Here is an 18,611-nt window from a genome sequence, read left to right as displayed (position 1 = left end):
ATGAGGAAGGCCCCTTGGCGCTCAGCTCCACGGTGCTGGATCCCTGCAGGGCCGTGCACATACAGCCTCCTGGGCCAGACCCGGCCTATGCACAGGCTCCAGGCCAGGTCCGAGCACCTCAGGCCACCCAGGCACCGCGAGAGCTGGGCAGACGCTTCTGGGGACAAGGGCTACCCCAGGCTCCCCACGCAGCAGGGCCAGGCTCAGTGTGGCTGCCAAAATGGGAGCACGCTGGGGCTCGCCGGACACAGGCATGGACTCAGGGTCGCTGCCCCAAAGGCAGGGAATTTGTAACAAGGCCCACGCAGGGTCCCTGCCCTTGCCCCATTCTGAGCCATCAGGTTCCACCTCCGCGTCCCACCCAACCGACCAGCTTAGTCACACGGGAGACGACGCCCTCACAGTCACCTGACTCCAGCAGCTGGGGATTTAGGAAAAACACCAAATATCGCAAGAGTCACAACAGAATCATGAGAGTTGGCAGCACTGACCCAGCTACCAGCAGGGCTGCCCCACTGTGGGGCCCCCCAGCCTTACCCCAGCTCCCCCAGGGCTGCCTTGCCATGGGCCCCCCTCCTTGGTGCCCATGCAGGCCCCACGGGGCAGTGCCAGGTCCGCCCCATCGGTGGGGCTCTCCTCCAGCCCCTCACTCACTTGTAGAAGTTCCTGTTGGCCTTCTTCTCGGCCGGGAAGCCCATCATCCCGCAGACCACGCGGCTGTTCTTGGGGTTCCAGCCCTCGTCGCAGATCTGCGCCCAGCCCTCCTTGTAGCGCACCTCCACCACGCCCTCCGTCACTGGCAGCCGCTTCCTGGCAGCCGAGACCACAGGCCGCAGCCTGAGCTCCTCCACCTGGTTCTGCTCGGCCTGGCGGAGGGAGGGAGAGCCCAGTCAGGGCTGCTGAGCTCCACCGGACAGGTCCCAACAGCCTGCCCAGTGCCAGCCTGGACAGCCCACCAGGTCCAGCCCCAGCCCGCCCGGCCCCGTGCCAGCCGGCCAGGCCCCCGCCCCCCGCCAAGCCCACCCAGCACCAGCGCCGACCTGCCCGACCCTCCCAGCCCGCCCAGCGCCAGCCTGCCCAGTGCCAGCCTGGCTGGCCCACCAGGTCCAGCCCCGGCCCGCCCGGCCCCGTGCCAGCCGCCCAGGCCCCCGCCCCCCGCCAAGCCCACCCAGCACCAGCGCCGACCTGCCCGACCCTCCCAGCCCGCCCAGTGCCAGCCTGCCCAGTGCCAGCCTGGCCGGCCCACCAGGTCCAGCCCCGGCCCGCCAGGCCCCGTGCCAGCCGCCCAGGCCCCCGCCCCCCGCCAAGCCCACCCAGCACCAGCGCCGACCTGCCCGACCCTCCCAGCCCGCCCAGCGCCAGCCTTCCCAGTGCCAGCCTGGCCGGCCCATCTGGTCCAGCCCCGGCCCCCACCAAGCCCACCCAGTCCACCCAGCACCAGCCTGCCCAGCGCCGACCTGCCCGACCCTCCCAGCCTGCCCGGTGCCAATGACGGGGACACAGAGACCGCACCAGGCTCAAGAGAACCCAGGAGATGGAGCCTGGACAGGAGCGAGAGCGGGCAGGGCAGGGCAGCCCCAGTGTGTGCACCCCAGGGAGAGGGGTGGTGGCAGCCCTGCTGTGTGGGGCATGGGGAGGGGACTGGCAGCCCCCCGCCTGGGGCCCGGACTCCAGGGCTGCAGCTACTCACCTCGATGACGTTGGAGTCCACGTAGCCCGGGATGCGCTCGTCCTTGCAGATCACGCCCGCGTCCTCCTCGTGGCTGCAGTCACTGTTCCCCCAGCCCCGGGACTTGCAGTCCACGATGCTCCTCTCGCTGCCCCCGCAGTTCACATTGTCCAGCCAGACCCGCCCTGCAGAGGCACCAGGCCAGTGCGGGGTCACGGACAGGGCCGGGCCTGGGCTGGAGGGGTGTATATAAGGTGTGGGGGGGTCTTTGGGACGTATGTGGCAGTGTGGGGCAGGTCAATGCAACTCAAAAAGAAGAAGTCGCAAGAAACGTGAATCTCACCCCCCAAAAGGTGATTTCCCGGGGAGCTCCTGGGACGGGGGGTGCAGCCTGGGGTTTCCCCACCCACAAAAACCAGAGCAGCCTCCTTAGGAGCAACTGCCCTGGAATTCCAGCCCCCCACAGTACCCAGCCCCACAGCCACGGGCGGGGGGGGGGCGCACTTCACATGCACACACAGTGGCGGGGGGCAGTGCAAATCTACAGCAACACACACCCAGCCTCACTCCACATGCACACACACACCCAGCCCCCCGGCCCCCTGCGCGCGCACAGCCCCCCGGCCCCCTGCGCGCTGTGGCAGAGCTCTGACCTTGCTCCCGTGGGTCCTGCGCTTCTAGGCGGTTTATGCTGCCTCAGTGGCTCACTGTGACCCTCCATGTAGCCCTTCTCTCTCTAGGGCCAGGGTTACAGTGTACTGAGCCCTTTTCATCATAGGCCAGCAAGGAGGTTGGTGAGAGAACTCCCACAGTCTCTGTTCAGCCTCCTGTCCTGACGGGGCCTGACTTCCCCTCCCAGGAGCTGTTCCTGTAGTGGTGGGTTGGGGGGAACCCGGGCCCGCCCTCTACTCCGGGTTCCAGCCCAGGGACCCTAATGGTAGCAGCTGTTGGCAGCCAACCTTTCACTGCCAGAGTTGCTACATTTCCCTGGGCCACTTCCCCACAGCTCTCCTGCTTCTCCCTTCTTCACCCTTACCTTAGGGCTCCCTTAACGATGGTTTGAGGGTGTCTTCAGTAACCAGCCCTTCAGCCGCACTTCCTCTCCTCTGGCTCCCTGGCTCCCCTGCCTGACTGGAGTGAGCCCTTTTATAGGATCAGCAGGGCCTTAATTAGAGTCAGGTGGTCACATTAACTGAATGGCCTCACCTGACTCTTTACAGGTTAATTAGAGTCAGGTGTTCTCATTAGCCTGGAGCAGCCCCTGCTCTGGTCAGTCAGGGAACAGAAAACTGTTAATCCAGTGGCCAGTGTATCTGCCTTCTGCTATTCTGCTGTACCCAACTGGCCTGGGTCTATCAACACATACACCTAGCCCCACTGCATGCGCACCCAGTGGCACTGCACACACAGCCCCCAAACCCACTGCATGCACACACACACACCCAGCCCCACTGTACAGACTGACACACTGCTCACATACACCTAGCTCCACTGCACGCACACATGCACCCAGCCTCACTGCATGCGCACCCAGCTGCACTGCACATAGCACACAGCCCCCCTGCACAATGTGCACACACCCAGCCCCCAGCCCCACTGCACACACACCCAGCCCCACTGCACATGCACACACAGGCTCACTGCATGCGCATCCAGCCTCACTGCACGCGCATCCAACCACACTGCACGCACACAGCCCCCCTGCACATGCACACACACCCAGCCCCACTGCACATGCACACACAGGCTCACTGCACGCGCATCCAGCCACACTGCACGCACACAGCCTCCAGCCCGACTGCGTGAACACACACATCCAGCCCCACTGCATGCGCATCCAGCCACACTGCACACACACATACACAGCCCTCCCTGTGCATGTGCACACACACAGCCCCACTGAGCACATACAGCCCACAACCCCATCACACGCACAAACAGCCCCCGGCCCCACTGCACGCACACTCCCCCATAAGCTCAGTGACACACACGGTCCCCCACCCACACACAGCTCCACCATGCGCACCCCCCCACACACACACACACAGATTCTGGCCCTGGCAGAGGGCCACGCCAGCCATGACCCTCACCAACGCCTTTGCCATATTTGGCGCTGTGGGCCCAGCCGGTGGCGGCCACGAAGCCAAGGTGGCGGCACAGCACGTGGGCGTTGGCCAGCGTGAAGTCGTCGTCGCAGATGGTGCCCCACTCCTCATTGTAGAAGACCTCGATGCGCCCCTCGTTGTGTTTGCGGGGGTACCCAGCCAGGCGGAACTTCAGCCTGGGGCCCTGGCTCTGCGCTGTGGGCGTGGGCCCGGTGCGCTGGGCAGCTCCCACCCAGAGCCAGACGCTGCAGAGCAGGGCCAGCAGCTCCTGCCATGCCCGGGCACTGCTGCTCCTCATGGCTGAGATGGGCCTGGAAAAAAAGGGAGATGGGGTCAGATGGGCCCCCACGCTCGCAAGCAGGGGCACGGCCCCATGGAACAGCAGAGACTTAGGGCCTTGGGGCACGTCTGCGCGCCCGGCGCCGCGCGGCCCGGGGAAGGGCCGGCCCCGTCTGTGCGCCCGGCGCCGCGTGGCCCAGGGAAGGGCCGGCCCCGTCAGGTCTCGGGGCACATCTGCACAAGCGGTGCCGTGCGGCCTGGGGAAGGGCCGGCCCCGTCGGGCCTTGGGGCACATCTGCATGTCTGGCTCTTCTCTGCACCCTCTCCAGTTTTTCAACATCCCTTTTAAAAGGTGGGAACCAGAATGGGTGCTATATTCCAAGTACCTGCCTCACCACTGCCATATACCGAGGGGAAATGTCCTTGGCGCTCCTACTCACGACTCCCCTGTTATACACCCAGGCACTGCATTAGCCTTTGCCCACAGTATTGCACCAGGAGCTCACTGCTTTGCTTATCCACTATGACCCCTGTATGAAATCGGGTTTGCTTGACGAAAGCTACGTACCCACAAAACTAGGCTGAGTGGCATTAATCATATTCATATTCTGTAATTCTTCATTATCTAACTGAATCCTGGATCTGCTTTTCCATTACTTTCCCCAGGACTGATATCAGGCTAACCAGCCTATCCTGTCTGCCCTTACTGAATATCTGCACATTAGCCCTGTTCCTGACTCCTGGACTTTCCCCCGTATTCCAAAATTTATTAAAAATAAACACCACTTGGTCAGAGATCACCACAGCCAATTCTTTTAGGACTCTTGGGTGCAAGTTATCCAGGCCTGCTGATTTTAAAATGTTTATCCTAACATTCAACTTGATGGCATTTCATCATTTGGATATTACACAATAACTTCAGAAGGCAGCATCTGATCAGTAGCAGAATCCTATTGATTTTGATGGCAAGCAGGAAAACTGGAAGGTGGAAATGGGGGGACACAGAGCACTGGCACGTCGTCAGCAGAACCAGCAGCTTTGGCCACCTCTGTAATTGTCTGCAGATCAAGGAACCAGTTGATGTCACCATCGACACCTTCCAGCATAACCACCACCCGGTCAGCTCTGCCCACCCCACAATGCAGTTTACCGTGTTAGAGAGAAATGGAATAAAAAGGAGGAAAGTTAGGGGCAGCAGCGAGCTCCTGGCATGGGAAGGAGAGGGAACAGGGGGACGCAGAGCCCTGGCACAGGGGAGGAGAGGCGCCCCTGGCACAGGGCAGTTGTTTCTGAACATAGTGCAGGCATGAGGGGCACAGGGGACACTGAGTGGCAGACTCTGATCAGACCGGGCATGGCTGGCTCCCAAAACCTCAACGGCCAGGTTGGGTTTGCAAGAACAGAATCAAAGCCAGCTGGGAGATTGTTTGTGGGCAGTCAGCAGGGCCGGCCGGGTCGCTGTCCACCCCCATGGAAGGCATCTGCCCTTCACCAGGTCAGATCGTCACTGTGTCTCGCTGACCCCGCAGGATCATCATTCACCTGCAGCTTGCCAGGAGACGCCAGCCCTTCCTGCTGGACGAAGACTCCGGCACTGACATTCCCTGCATCACAGGCTAGGCTGCTGTGTACACATCAGGCCTGTGCTCGTCCCCAGCCGGCCCCTTTGGTCCAGCTCTCCAAAGCCATTAATGGACTCAGTCTGCTCTGGGCTTTGTGATCGGCATCTTCCCAGCAGCTGGGACCTTGGCAACCCAGTCCCAGCGCTGCAGAGCTCACAGTGTGAACTGCCCAAGGTGGGAGGGGACACAGAGCAGAGGGGCAGCTGGGTTTTATTGTCTCTCTCTCAGCAGAGGTCACTTGGGTTTTATTGACCTTTTCAAGAGTGGAAGGCAGAGAGACTGGGGCATGTTGGGCCCAAACATTGGAACCTTCCAGCATGAGACCCCAGCCAGCTCAGGCAAAGGGGCTACCGAACCGGGGGAGCAGAGGGACTAGCTCACTCACCATGGAAATATTGGGAGGGGTGGGGGTTCAACACCGTGTAAACTCACAGAGGCAAGAGTGGGACCCAGAGGGGCTGCTGAAGCAGCCACTGCAGCACCCAGGATCTGGCCAGGGAACAGATAGGAACCACTGGGACCCTCCCGCCCCCAGCCTGGAATAATCTCCCCCTTCCCCACCCCAGCTGAGCCTCAGTAGCTCCCCTCGCTCCCCTGTTCACAGCAAACTGTCCTCCCCCTTCCCCCCACTAGCAAGGACAGAGGTCTGAAGAGAGACAGGAACAGAAACATAGTCCAGCAGGCAGAGACAGCAGATGTTTCAGTTCTGTGTTTGGAAAGAAGCAGAGTGAGGTTTCCACATCTTGCAGGGATAATGAAATGCTCGAGTCCATCGGTACCAGGGAGGGTGTTAAACAGCAGCTGGAACAAATAAACAGCTTTGCATTGGCCGAACCGGATAACTTGCACCCGCAGCGTATGAAAAGCGTTGGCCCAGGAGCTCTCTGAATCACTAGATATTTTTCAACTTGGCTAGGAACAAGGGGAAATTACGTGCGACAGAGCTCATGGTGCACCAGAATTTAAAAGGGGTACATGGGGTGACCTGGGTTACTACAGGCCAGATGGCCTGACATTGGTCCAGAATAAAATCACGGCCAGGCTGATATGGGAGGCAGCGAGTCAAGAATGAAGATGGCAGCACAAGTGATGCCAGTCACCAGGGGTTTATGGAAAATGGGTCTCGTCAAACAAACTTGATATTGTTTTTAATGAGTCCCACATTGGACTGATAAGAGAAATGTGTTGTCATAACAGACAGACTTCTGGAAGGCATTTGACTTTATCCCATGTGACAGTCTGATAAAAAGATCAGCACTACACAAAATCACTGTAGCCCATAGTAAATGGATTAAAATTGGTTACCTGCTAGAGCTAAAATGTAACGGTGAATGGAGAATAGTCACCCAGTGGGGGTGTTTCTGCGGGGGTCTTAACAGGGATCTGTTCTTGACCTGACGCTTTTTGATATCTTTTCCCATGATTTGGAAGAAAATATAAAACCATCCAAGGGTGTTTTCTCTCTCTGGGGAACAGGCTGTAACTCTCACCCCGTCCGAAGGACGTTTACTCTCTGGGTGAATTCAGCAAACCAGCAAGGAGAAACCAGACACACAAATTCTAGTTTTCACAACACCCTCGCCCTGCACCCACCCATTGACGGCCTGCAGGATTTGCTCCTGGGACCCTCAGCACCTAGGGTGACCAGATGTCCCGATTTTATAGGGACAGTCCCGATTTTTGGGTCCTTTTCTTATATAGACTCCTATTACCCCCCATCCCCATCCCAATTTTTCACACTTGCTGTCTGGTCACCCTATCAGCACCCAAGGACAGGCCTCTGTCACATGACCTGGAGGAATCATAGACTCATAGACTTTAAGGTCAGAAGGGACCATTACAATCATCTAGTCTGACCTCCTGCACAACGCAGGCCACAGAATCTCACCCACCCGCTCCTGTAACAAACCTGTGTCTGAGTTATTGAAGTTCTCAAATAATGATTTAAAGACCTCAAGGTGCAGAGACTCTTCCAGCAAGTGACCCGTGCCCCTCGCTGCAGAGGAAGGTGAAAAACCCCAAGGGCTTATGCCAATCTGCCCTGGAGGAAAATTCCTTCCTGACCCCAAATATGGCGACCAGCTAAACCCTGAGCATGTGGGCAAAACTCACCAGCCAGCACCCAGGAAAGAATTCTCTGTAGTAACTCAGATCCCAACCCATCTAACATCCCATCACAAGCCATTGGGCATATTTACTGCTAGTAGTCAAAGACCAATTAATTGCCAAAATTAGGCCATCTCATTATAACTATTGATCCCTAGGGGAGCAGCCACAGAGGGGAACATGACACACTTTGCCAGTCAGTCACACACCTCTGTTAGAGAGCAGGACTCCCAAGCTCTAATCCTGGCTCAGGGAGGGTAGCACTGCCCTGTGGTTAGAGCAGCAGTGGCCAAGTAGTGTGGCCAAGCAGCTGAGAGCTGCCCCCCAGAAGTGCCGCTGTGCAGCCTCTTGGTGCCTCATCAGTAAGACAGGCTGAGCTGCGACTGCCCTTGCGCAGGGTCTGAGGCCTCGCTCAGTGCAAGGCACTGCACAGAAACATGGACAGCAGCCACACAGGGGCTCCCGGGTCCCAGCCCAGTGCCCCTTCCCGCAGGCTGCAGGATATTGGGCGGGGAGCCCCCCGCTCCAGTGCGGCACAGCAGGACAGCCAGCCCCCATCACATGACATATGCAGCTGCCCAAACAACCCAGCCCCCCTGAGAGCTCTGCTTGGAGCACACCAGGGTAGGGAGGGCACAAGGAGAGAGACGAGGCAAGACCTGAGCAGTGGCCAGGGGCTGGATTCTGCAGGGCTGAGAGGACGGGGGATGCCAGGAAGGGGCGCCAGCACTCTGGCACCAGAAGGTTAGATAACCTGAGAAGGGAACAGGCGATGGGAGGCAGCACCTGGGCTCTGCGTTTCCTGCTTCTCAGGGCCCCCCGGCTGTGGAAGGCTCCTCCTCGCACTCAGCCGAGTTCTGTCAAGGCCGGGGGGAGAAGAGGGTGTTTCTGAGAGGGGTACGACATGCTGGCTGAGGCAGGGCGCTGGGCCGGTCCCCTCATGGGGGGACAGCTCCAGATACTGGCAGGCAGCACATTTACAATGCAAAGGAAACGTATTTCACCCAACATGTAATCAGCCTATGGAACTCACTGCCACAAAGTATCGCTGAGGCCGAGATCTCTTCAGGAGTGGCACAAGGCTCAGGCATTTGCAGGGACAATGGAGCCACGCAGAGTTACACTGGAGAACACCAAAAATTCAGCCAGGCCATAACCCTCCAAGGTACAAGCTGCCCAGCCCAGTCGGCTGAAGCCTCCCACCTGGGGCAGGCTGCTCAGGAGGGGCTGCCGGGGGATGCAGCTGCTGGTGTCAGGAGCTGTCATACAGGAGCCTAGTGTGATCCCGCCTGGCCGCTCCTGCGGCTCGGGAACCCGGGTCGCCCACTCCGGCCAGAGACAACGTTTCCTCTGACTGGGGTTGTGTGCAAGGGGTCCCTGCCCAGAGCAGGACATTCGATCCACCCCGCACCGAGCCAGACGTGCCTGCCTCCCTGGCATGAATGGGCCTCAGAAACTTCGGGGAAAGGGCTCGGAAGGACTGACAGGCCTTACGCAAACAGCAGGGAGGGAGTTAAGAAAGAGCCCAGCTCCCTGCGACTGCTCAGGAAACCTCAGGAATTTACTGACAGCGCCAGTGAATGGGCAGGCTGCGTGCAGGGCCCAAGGCCACCTCCTCGCAGGGGAACGGGGCCAGGAGCGGGGGCGGGAAGGGGTTAACGCTGCCAGCTAGGGGAATGAGAGGCCTTGCAGAATCCGGGGGTGGGGACAAGGATGGGGGCTCAGCAATCCCCCCACACCTGCCCACCTCTATGCTGGCCCTTGCTCAGACCTCCCCATGGTTGTCCCCTTGCCTGGGGGCTCAGGGAGTCTTCCACCCGCACTAGCACTGGGGAGCGTCCCTGGGCAGCCGGGGCAAAGCCCTGCAGAGCTCAGCAGGGACATGGCCTGCTCTGCTCTGCCATCTCTGCTGACAGCGCCCCCGGCGCTCTGCCCTTCCTCTCCCTCACGCGCTCATGCAGGCCATGGCCAAACCCTGCCTCCTCTTCCTGTTGTTTGCCTCCCTCGTCCCATCCCTCTCCCCCCGTGCTCCCCAAGTGGTCCTCTTTGCCCCGCACCAAGCCTGTGGCCCTTGGTCCCTGTGGCTAGTGTGCGCTTCTGGCACAGGGGCCTGTCTCGACATCAGCCGCTGAGCGGCTCGTACAGGTGTCGCTGTGCCAGGGCAGAGCCAGAGTCTGAGCAGGGATGTGGGCTCCAGCCCTCTGCTTGGCAGCCCAGCTCCTCACGGCTGGGTTGGCACAGGGCTAGTTAGCGCTCAGCCTGCTTCCCAGACACGCTCGTCAACAGTGAGCCCTGAGCCGGCCTGGAGCTAAGTCAGTGCTGGTCACATTGTCAGAGGCGTGGGAATGACAATGGGGAGGGGTCAGTGCTACAGAGCTGACTGGGGTGGCTGGCACAGTGGGCTCATGTGAACAGCATGCACTTTAATCCAGCCACGTGCAAGGTCACAAAGGACGTAGGTCACGCATACGGCAAGGCCACATCCAGGAATGCAGCAGCACTGGTGCAAACCAACTGAGCGTGAGCTCCCCGTGGGGCATTCTGGTAAGAGAAAGGACATGATCCTGCAATGCAGAGTGAGGAGCAGGGAGGTGGTGTCACCTTTGTACACAGCATTAGCGAGACCATCACAGGACACGGCCTCCAGTACCGGTGCCCACGCTCCAGGAGGGATGTGGCCCACTAGGTAAGGGATGAGAGAAGAGCTACAGGAACAACGTGAGGTCTGGCAAACCAGCCCTGCAGCAAGACACTGAAGCAGCTCAATCCAAGGGCAGGCTAAGGGGTGAATTGGCCTTGTCTGCAAGTTCACATCCCAGAGTCCAACTGCTCCCTCCTGAAATGACGCAGCAGAGAGCAGGAAAGTCCCCACTGACTGACCATCTGGCAGCACTGGTGCTGCGAGCAATGTAGCTCGTGGGGCTGGCAGCTGACCTGGCTGCCAGGACACACTTCCTGCTAATACAGAGTCTGGGGCAGGGATGGAGCCAGGTGCATTGGGGGAACCAGTGGTGGTGACATTCCCAGGTGGCACCAGGAAGGGCTGCGGCCCTACATAGGGCAAAGACAAACTCTGGGGCCCCAGGGCCAGACACAGCTTGGGCAAGGCAGCTGGAGAATCTTTAGGAGCTCTGGCAGTGCCTCTCCAGTGGCCAGGCTGCCCACTGCCCGGGGGCCACGAAAAGGCCCCAGCAGAGTCCTACCTGCGCAGAAGCCCTGCCTACGGTTCGCCGCAGCCGCCCTCCTTCATTCCACGCGTCCACAATGGGCTTGCGGCCCGAGCCAGCCCAGCCTCCGCAAGGGGGCCACAGCCGGGTCAGGTGCTCAAACAGTTCTGGTCTCTCCTGCCGACGGGGGGACCTGGCGGGAAGAGCGACCGACAGCCACGCCTGCGCTCTCCGAGTAACGCCAGGGCTGGGGGGTGCCCGTGCTATCTCACCCTCCACGTCCCTCCCCAGAGGCCAATGCTGCAGCTGGGCCTCTGGGGCAGGCAGTTTGGTAGTGCCAGTGCCAGTCAGAGCCAGGGGCACCGTTCTGCCCACTACAGACACGAGTCCATGTGCACACGAGGGGTGGGGCTGGCACCAGCCCCTGCGAGCCCCTGGCGAACAGACGCAGTGCAGGGGAGGAAGTGCGGCCAGGGCAATCCTGTGGAAACAGGGTATTTCTGGGGGCTCCCAAGCGTGCGTTGGGGACAGGGCCAAGCCCACAGCCCTGGAACGAGGCAGGACACAAGCCGCTGCCCTGGCATTATCACAGGGATGTCTGGCCGCCAGGGTCTAGCCTGCTGCTCACAGTGAAACCGCCTCACTTCTGATCCTCACCCTGTCCGTAAGCTGCCTCGTCCGAAGGGAGCATGCAGGGACATGCCCCCACCCGAGCCTGGCTGGGAAACATGCTGCAGAAATACTGCTGGTTAAAGAGTAATTCAGTCCCCTCCAGATTGTGGGAACAAAGCTGCCCTGGGCTCTTCTGGGCATCTCACGGCTACTGGCACCCAAACAGCCAGGGCAGCATATGCTCCCTCCTGTAGCTGCTGTAGAACTGGGTCCTGTCCTGTGGGGCAGCCTGGCCCCAGGGACCCCCTGCACGGCTGACCCCAGGCTCTGCAATCTCTTAGCTAAGCACAAGACCCCGTGGCCCGAGAAAGCTCCACCTGGTGAAACACAAGCACACAGGGCTCCAGGAGCACGTCCCCCAGGGACAGAGCCTGGCCTGCTGCCAAGACCCCAAGGTATCTGGGTCCCCAAGAGACGCCTGTGGCCACAATGACAGCCGCCACATTACCAGGACAATGAACTGGTCGCCCCACGGGGGACAGCTGGGGGCTCATGAGAACAGGAGACAGAACTGTCCCGAGAGCCTGCCCTGGCCTCTGGAACTCACTGCCACAGGATATGCTCCAAAGCTCAGCTCTGTGCCTGAGCTCCCTTGCAAGAGCCCCTCGCTCACACATGCTGGCTGAGCCTGGGGCACAGCCCCTTTTCCAGCCCCGCTCACACCAGCACTCCCTCTGCAGGTGCACCGAGCCACCCGGCTCATCCGGGCAAGAATTCCCATCTAGCCGCCGGCTGCAGCTCCAGGCAAGTGCAATCGCAGCCCAGGAGCCCGGGACCCATTCCGAGGTGAACCGCTTCCCTGCGCTGTGACAGCTGCTGCAGGTGTGACCAGGCAACAACCATGCGGCCCTATGGAGCTCGGCCCTATGGAGCTCGGCCCCACGGAAAGAGCATGGCGGGCAGGGGAGACTGTGGCCCACCAGTGCGGATGGACGAGTGGGGCAGCCGCAGCTCCAAGGCAGGTCAGGGTGGGTTGTGCAGTGGGCAATGCGGGGGCAGCTTCAGCCCCACTGGGAGGCTGGGGTCAGGGCCAGTTTTGGCTCCATTGGGGAATGGGGGGGCAGTCATGGCCCAGCCAGGGCTGGAGGTGTTTCATTAGCAGCTGGTGATGCTGCAGGGAGGCAGGCAGGGCTGAGAGGCCGGTGTTACACACAGCAGCCAAGTTAGGGCTCGCTGGGCCAGGGCATAGCCTGCCCCTTCCCATCAGTGGGGGCTGCTCCCATAAACACGGGAGCCCCAGAGCCAGCAGCCTGGATTACTCTCTAAGATACACCTGGCTCCTCTATGCGCCCTTCCATTTCCAGAGCTCCAACGAGCTTTCCAAGGGCAGGGGAAGGCGAGATACCACCTGCTCCACAGAGGCAGCGACAGGCGGGACTCACTCAGCCATGAGGAGAGAACCCAGGAGTCCTGGCTCCCAGCCCTGCGGCTCTCACCACTAGACCCCATTCCCTTTTCAGAGCCAGGGACAGAACCCAGGAGTCCTGGCTCCCAGCCCTGCTGCTCTCACCACTAGACCCCACTCCCTTTTCAGAGCCAGGGGCAGAACCCAGGAGTCCTGGCTCCCAGCCCTGCTGATCTCACCACTAGACCCCATTCCCTTTTCAGAGCCAGGGACAGAACCCAGGAGTCCTGGCTCCCAGCCCTGCTGCTCTCACCACTAGACCCCACTCCCTTTTCAGAGCCAGGGACAGAACCCAGGAGTCCTGGCTCCCAGCCCTGCTGCTCTCACCACTAGACCCCACTCCCCTTTCAGAGCCAGGGATAGAACCCAGGAGTCCGGGCTCCCAGCCCCACTGCTCTCACCACTAGACCCCATTCCCTTTTCAGAGCCAGGGACAGAACCCAGGAGTCCTGGCTCCCAGCCCTGCTGCTCTCACCACTAGACCATTCCTCCTTGCTTGGTACTGTAACCTCCTCCCCAGCACAAATTCTCTTTCACTCTGGCCCCTGGCTCAGCAGAGTATAACATGAGGGGCAGGGCCGGTGCAACCATTTAGGTGACCTATGCGGTCATCTAGGGTGCTAGGATTTGGGGGGGCGGCATTTTCTTCGGCAGCGACCGCAGTGGCCGGATCTTTGGCCGCCCCGGTTGCCGCCGGCATTTAGGTGGAGGGAGCTGGGGCAGGGGAGCGCGGGGAGGGCCGCCTGCAGTAAGTAAGGGGGTGGGGGCAGCACGCAGGGGAAATCTCCGCCCCAGCTCACCCCTGCCCCGCCTCGTCCCCGAGCACGCTGTGGCTGCTTCACTTCTCCCACCTCCCAGGCTTGTGGCGCCTGCCTGGGAGGTGGGAGAAGTGAAACAGTCACGGCGTGCTCGGGGTGGAGGCGGAGCAGGGGTGAGCTGGGGCAGGGGGGGTGCCTCAGGGTGGAGGGTGGGGAGCTGCCGCAAGGGGGGTGCCTCAGAGCGGAGGGGGGGAGCTGCCGTGGGGGGGGCTCCTCAGGGGGGGAGAGGGGAGCTGCCACGGGGGGGGGGTGCCTCAGGGCAGGGGCTCGGGGACAGGGGAGGGCGCAAGGTGGAAGTTTCGCCTAGGGCGTGAAACATCCTTGCACCGGCCCTGACGAGGGGCTGGAGCACAACTCCGGCCTGCGCTGTGAGCTCTGCCCTTCATCTGGAGGCACAGAGCCCAGCAGGCGGAGCTGGGGCCCTCTCGATGAGGCACCCAGGGGATGGGAGGCCACCTGGAGTTCAGTGCAGCCAGCGTACCTCTGCCCCCTGCAGGCCCCAGTGCCCCCACGGGTACCAGAGCCAGGGAGGAGGGATGCCCAGGGCACTGCAGGCGTGGGGGATGCCAGCACGGCCCTTGGCTGGCTGGGGCGGGTTCGTTGGGGTCCGCTTGGGGCTTTGAGAACTGCAACAGGCAGCTTGTTTGCAGAAAGTGACCTAGACGGAATGTGCAGATACTTGGACAGCTGCAACCGTCTGCAAACTCCACAGCGAGTTGCTGCCAGCCAGCCCCAGACGGCTGCCAGGCACAGCACCGCCAAGTGCTACCGGGGCACAGGCTGCTCCATTTGGTTTACCCGGCGTAGGGTGACCAGATGGCAAGTGTGAAAAATCAGGACAGGGGATGGGGGGTAATAGGAGCCTATATAAGAAAAAGACCCAAAAATCAGACTGTCCCTATAAAATCGGGACATCTGGTCACCCTAACCCAGGGACATGGACCCTGCCCCGCTAGCCACCGCTCACCTTACCAAATGCTGCTGCAGCAGAGGTCTGAACCCAACCAGAGGCAGAACTGGAGCTGACTCTCCCCTGGAGGATAAACGGAGCCCCTCCTCCCCCACACACTCTGTCCTGGGTCCACCCTTCCCTCCCGCCCTCATCACACAGGCTCCTCCAGGAGCTGCAGCAAATTCCAGAGTCTGTGGAAATTCTGAGTCCCCTTCGGAGGTTTATAAATTACAGCTCAGCAAACAAGCTGCTGGCGGCCAGGAGCCCTGGGAAGCCAACCCAAGGCAGGGCAGCTACACAACCCCTACCCTGCACAACGCCCCCATCACATCACACCACACGCCACAAACAGGCCCTTGAGCTGCAAGAACCCTGTGCAGGCCCAGCGGAGCATCCCGCACCCCCAGCAACACAACCACCACACACTGTACACAGCCCTCCTCCCACACACCCCAGACGTGACCTGAACTGCACAACCCCGAGCATGATACATCCCTCCCCCGCGCCCAACCCCCAGCCCCTGTGCAGACCCTCTCCCGGCCGGCCGCACAACTCCCCCGCTACACAGCCCCCCGCAACACACACCTCTGGCCGCACACACGTCCCCACTACACAATGCACAAGGCTGCCACACACAGCCCTCAACCGGTACACAACTCCCATCCCGGCACACACAGTCCACAGCCCCTCAACACACAACCCCCCCCCCCCCCGCCCCAGCAGGATCCCCCCGCCGTGAGCTCGGCCGGCCGGGGCGATGGGCACCAGCACGGGACGGCAGCGCCTGGCTAACGCGGAGCCCGAGCAGCGCCCCCGGCCCGGCCCGGCCCGGCTCGCTCCCCCCGCGGGCGTTACCTGTCCCGGGCGGCGCTGCGGGCGAAGGGCTGCGGGGCTGCTCCGCGGGGCCTGCGCTCGCTGCTGGGTGGGGCCAGCTCGGCCCCTCTCCCCGCCCCGAGCCCTGCGGAGAGCGGCCGCCCGCCAGCGCGGGGCCCCCAGGAGGGACCGGCCCGGTCCGCACCGCGGCCTCTGGGCGCTGCGGGAACCGGCCTCAAACCCCATCGCTACCGGGAGGGCGCAGGTCGGACCCCGGGCGGGGGCCGGGCGTGTTGGGGGGTGTCAGCCCCACAGACCCCACCCCGGGCGGGGGCTGGGTGTGTTGGGGGGTGTCAGCCCCACAGACCCCACCCCGGGCGTGTTGGGGGGTGTCAGCCCCACAGACCCCACCCCGGGCGGGGGCTGGGTGTGTTGGGGGGTGTCAGCCCCACAGACCCCACCCCGGGCGGGGGCTGGGTGTGTTGGGGGGTCAACCCCCCAGACCCCACCCCGGGCGTGTTGGGGGGTGTCAGCCCCACAGACCCCACCCCGGGCGTGTTGGGGGGTGTCAGCCCCACAGACCCCACCCCGGGCGGGGGCTGGGTGTGTTGGGGGGTCAACCCCCCAGCCGCACTCTGGACAAGCCCTGCCTATGGAATTCCCCTCGGATGGGTCTGAGGGCTCTGCACTTCGGCTTCCGCTGGGGTTTGACTGTCCCTCATCGCTGTAGGGTCCAAGCGCCCCCATCCTGCCGGGGCCCCCTCACCCCACGAGCATCTGGTAACTGGGGCCCCTCCCAGATGAGGAGGGAGGGCTGAGGCTCCCCACCAGGCCCGGCAGGGGTCACAGAAGTGTCCCCCAGGTGGGGGTTTGCTACTGAGAGCTGGCCCCCCAACACCCCCCAGTGTGAGGGCTGAGGCCTTTTTCTACAGTAAGCAACAACGGCCACAGCAGGGCAGCAGCCCTGAGCTAAGAAGCAGAAAATCACATCCTCACATTCTCGGCCTTCTGGCTGGGAAAGCATTATCTAAAGTTGTATCTCTTGAGATGGTCCTGTCCTGAGCGCACCCACCGTCACCTTCTTAGCACCCACCGTCACCAGCTAAAGAAACAGATCGTCAGACATTTAGGGAAAACGTTTGATGCATTTTGTCTGGCAAGGAACCACTTAGCAGCAGCTGTGATTGTGAAATCCCTGCTTCCTTATTGTTTTGCCTTTATGGTCCCCACCAGGGCCGGCTTTAGGAACTGCGGGGCCCGATTCGAATCCCCGGCGGCGGTCTGGGTCTTCGGCATCACTTCGGCGGTGGGGGGGTCCTTCACTCACCCTGGACCCCCCGCTGCCGAAGTGCCACCCAAGACCCCGACCGCCACCAGGTATGTAAAAAAAATTAAAAAGACGCCTCAGGCGCGGGGCCCCAATTCCGGGGAATCAGCCTAAAGCCGGCCCTGGTCCCCACTTCTCTGCAGTTTGTACGGTCTGCCTGGTTCTTTGATTGTTTCTGTCTGTTACATAATTAACTGCAAGATTTAAATCAACTAAGGTGGTGGGTGTGATTGGGCAAAGAAGTGTTTTGTAATGGGCTAGGATGGGTGAAAAACTCCGTTTTGTAGGACTTTAGTTTACAATGACTGGTTACAGTGCAGCTCAGCAGGACTCAAGTTTCACTATATAAACTGGGGTCCAAAAGGAAGTTCTTTGGGAACCAACACAGCCCCAAGCTCAGAGCTGCCAGGCCTCAACATCCTGCCAACTACATTGTGCAGAAGCTGGAGCCCCGGATGACCTGATCCTGACTGGCCAGCAGGAAAAGTGTGTCTGCCTTATTGGGAGTGGTGAGCCTTGCCTGCTTAGCGTGCGTATTCTGTTTAGGTAAAGGTTAATAACTAGAAGTTAAGGATATTACTGTGTAAGGCTCTTGCACTGGTAAAAGGCTCCGCAGAAGATTATGCTCTGAGCCCTGGGAACTGGGAAAGGATGGGGATGCTTACGTTAACCCATGGAAGGGTAAAGGTGGGGTGCCCTAGAGTGTGGGGCAGGTAACAACAGGACTCCCAGTGCCCTCACCCCACCTGTATCCCCTCACCCTAGTTTAAATGCTTCTCCCCCCAGGGGTTTTCTAACGGCTGTACCAGTTTGTCTGGGCGAGGGAGTCTGTCTCTCTTCATTCTGAAAACCCCTGCTCTGTGACGCTATGTAAGTAACAATGAAACTCACTGTCATTCACTGCAACAGGGTCAATCACAGAAGCAACCAAGAGAGACGGGGCCATGTTCCCAGGGTGCCAGGGCCCATTCCTAGCACATGTTGGCTGGTTGCCAAAGCCCTGTGATTCATTACTAGAACTCAAAGGGAGGGAGAGCCCAGGGCTGGGACAGCAGGGGGCTGTGGTGGGTCAGGATTGGGGGCACCGGCAGAGCTGGGGCAGGGATCCCAGGGCTGGGGTAACAGGGTCTGTGGTGGGTCAGGATTGGGGGCACTGGCAGAGCTGGGTCAGGGATCCCAGGGCTGGGGTAACAGGGTCTGTGGTGGGTCAGGATTGGGGGCACTGGGAGAGCTGGGTCAGGGATCCCAGGGCTGGGCTAACAGGATCTGTGGTGGGTCAGGATTGGGGGCACTGGCAGAGCTGGGTCAGGGATCCCAGGGCTGGGATAACAGGGTCTGTGGTGGGTCAGGATTGGGGGCACTGGCAGAGCTGGGTCAGGGATCCCAGGGCTGGGGTAACAGGGTCTGTGGTGGGTCAGGATTGGGGGCACCGGCAGAGCTGGGACAGGGATCCCAGGGCTGGGGTAACAGGGTCTGTGATGGGTCAGGATTGGGGGCACTGGCAGAGCTGGGTCAGGGATCCCAGGGCTGGGATAACAGGGTCTGTGGTGGGTCAGGATTGGGGGCACCGGCAGAGCTGGGACAGGGATCCCAGGGCTGGGACAGCAGGGGGCTGTGATGGGTCAGGATTGGGGGCACTGGCAGAGCTGGGTCAGGGATCCCAGGGCTGGGGTAAC

The 18,611-nt window shown here is 61.1% G+C and overlaps 1 protein-coding gene across 7 annotated transcripts in view; it reads right to left on the bottom strand.

Annotated features, from left to right (window-relative positions):
- The window catches only part of LOXL3 (lysyl oxidase like 3), a 32,701-nt gene extending 16,924 nt beyond the window's left edge, over positions 1–15,777 (bottom strand). For 5 of the 7 annotated variants that reach the window (XM_045017790.1, XM_045017789.1, XM_045017788.1 and 2 more), the window contains exons 1-4: positions 6,981–7,111; positions 3,760–4,085; positions 1,691–1,854; positions 655–866 (exon numbers count right to left, since the gene is read on the bottom strand). In XM_045017790.1, the coding sequence (XP_044873725.1) occupies positions 655–866; positions 1,691–1,854; positions 3,760–4,085; positions 6,981–7,096 (818 nt within the window). In that variant the 5' untranslated portion in view covers positions 7,097–7,111. Of the gene's footprint in view, positions 1–654; positions 867–1,690; positions 1,855–3,759; positions 4,086–6,980; positions 7,112–14,815; positions 14,838–15,650 lie in introns of those variants that run through there. The other 2 variants (XM_045017794.1, XM_045017795.1) reach the window with 2 other exon arrangements.
- Positions 15,778–18,611: the final 2,834 nt, after the last annotated feature.

The sequence above is a fragment of the Mauremys mutica genome, chromosome 5 (genome assembly GCF_020497125.1).
Source record: "Mauremys mutica isolate MM-2020 ecotype Southern chromosome 5, ASM2049712v1, whole genome shotgun sequence".
NCBI lineage: Eukaryota > Metazoa > Chordata > Testudines > Geoemydidae > Mauremys > Mauremys mutica.
Note: the sequence above shows the minus strand (reverse complement) of the source record. Positions and strands in the feature narration are given on the sequence as shown.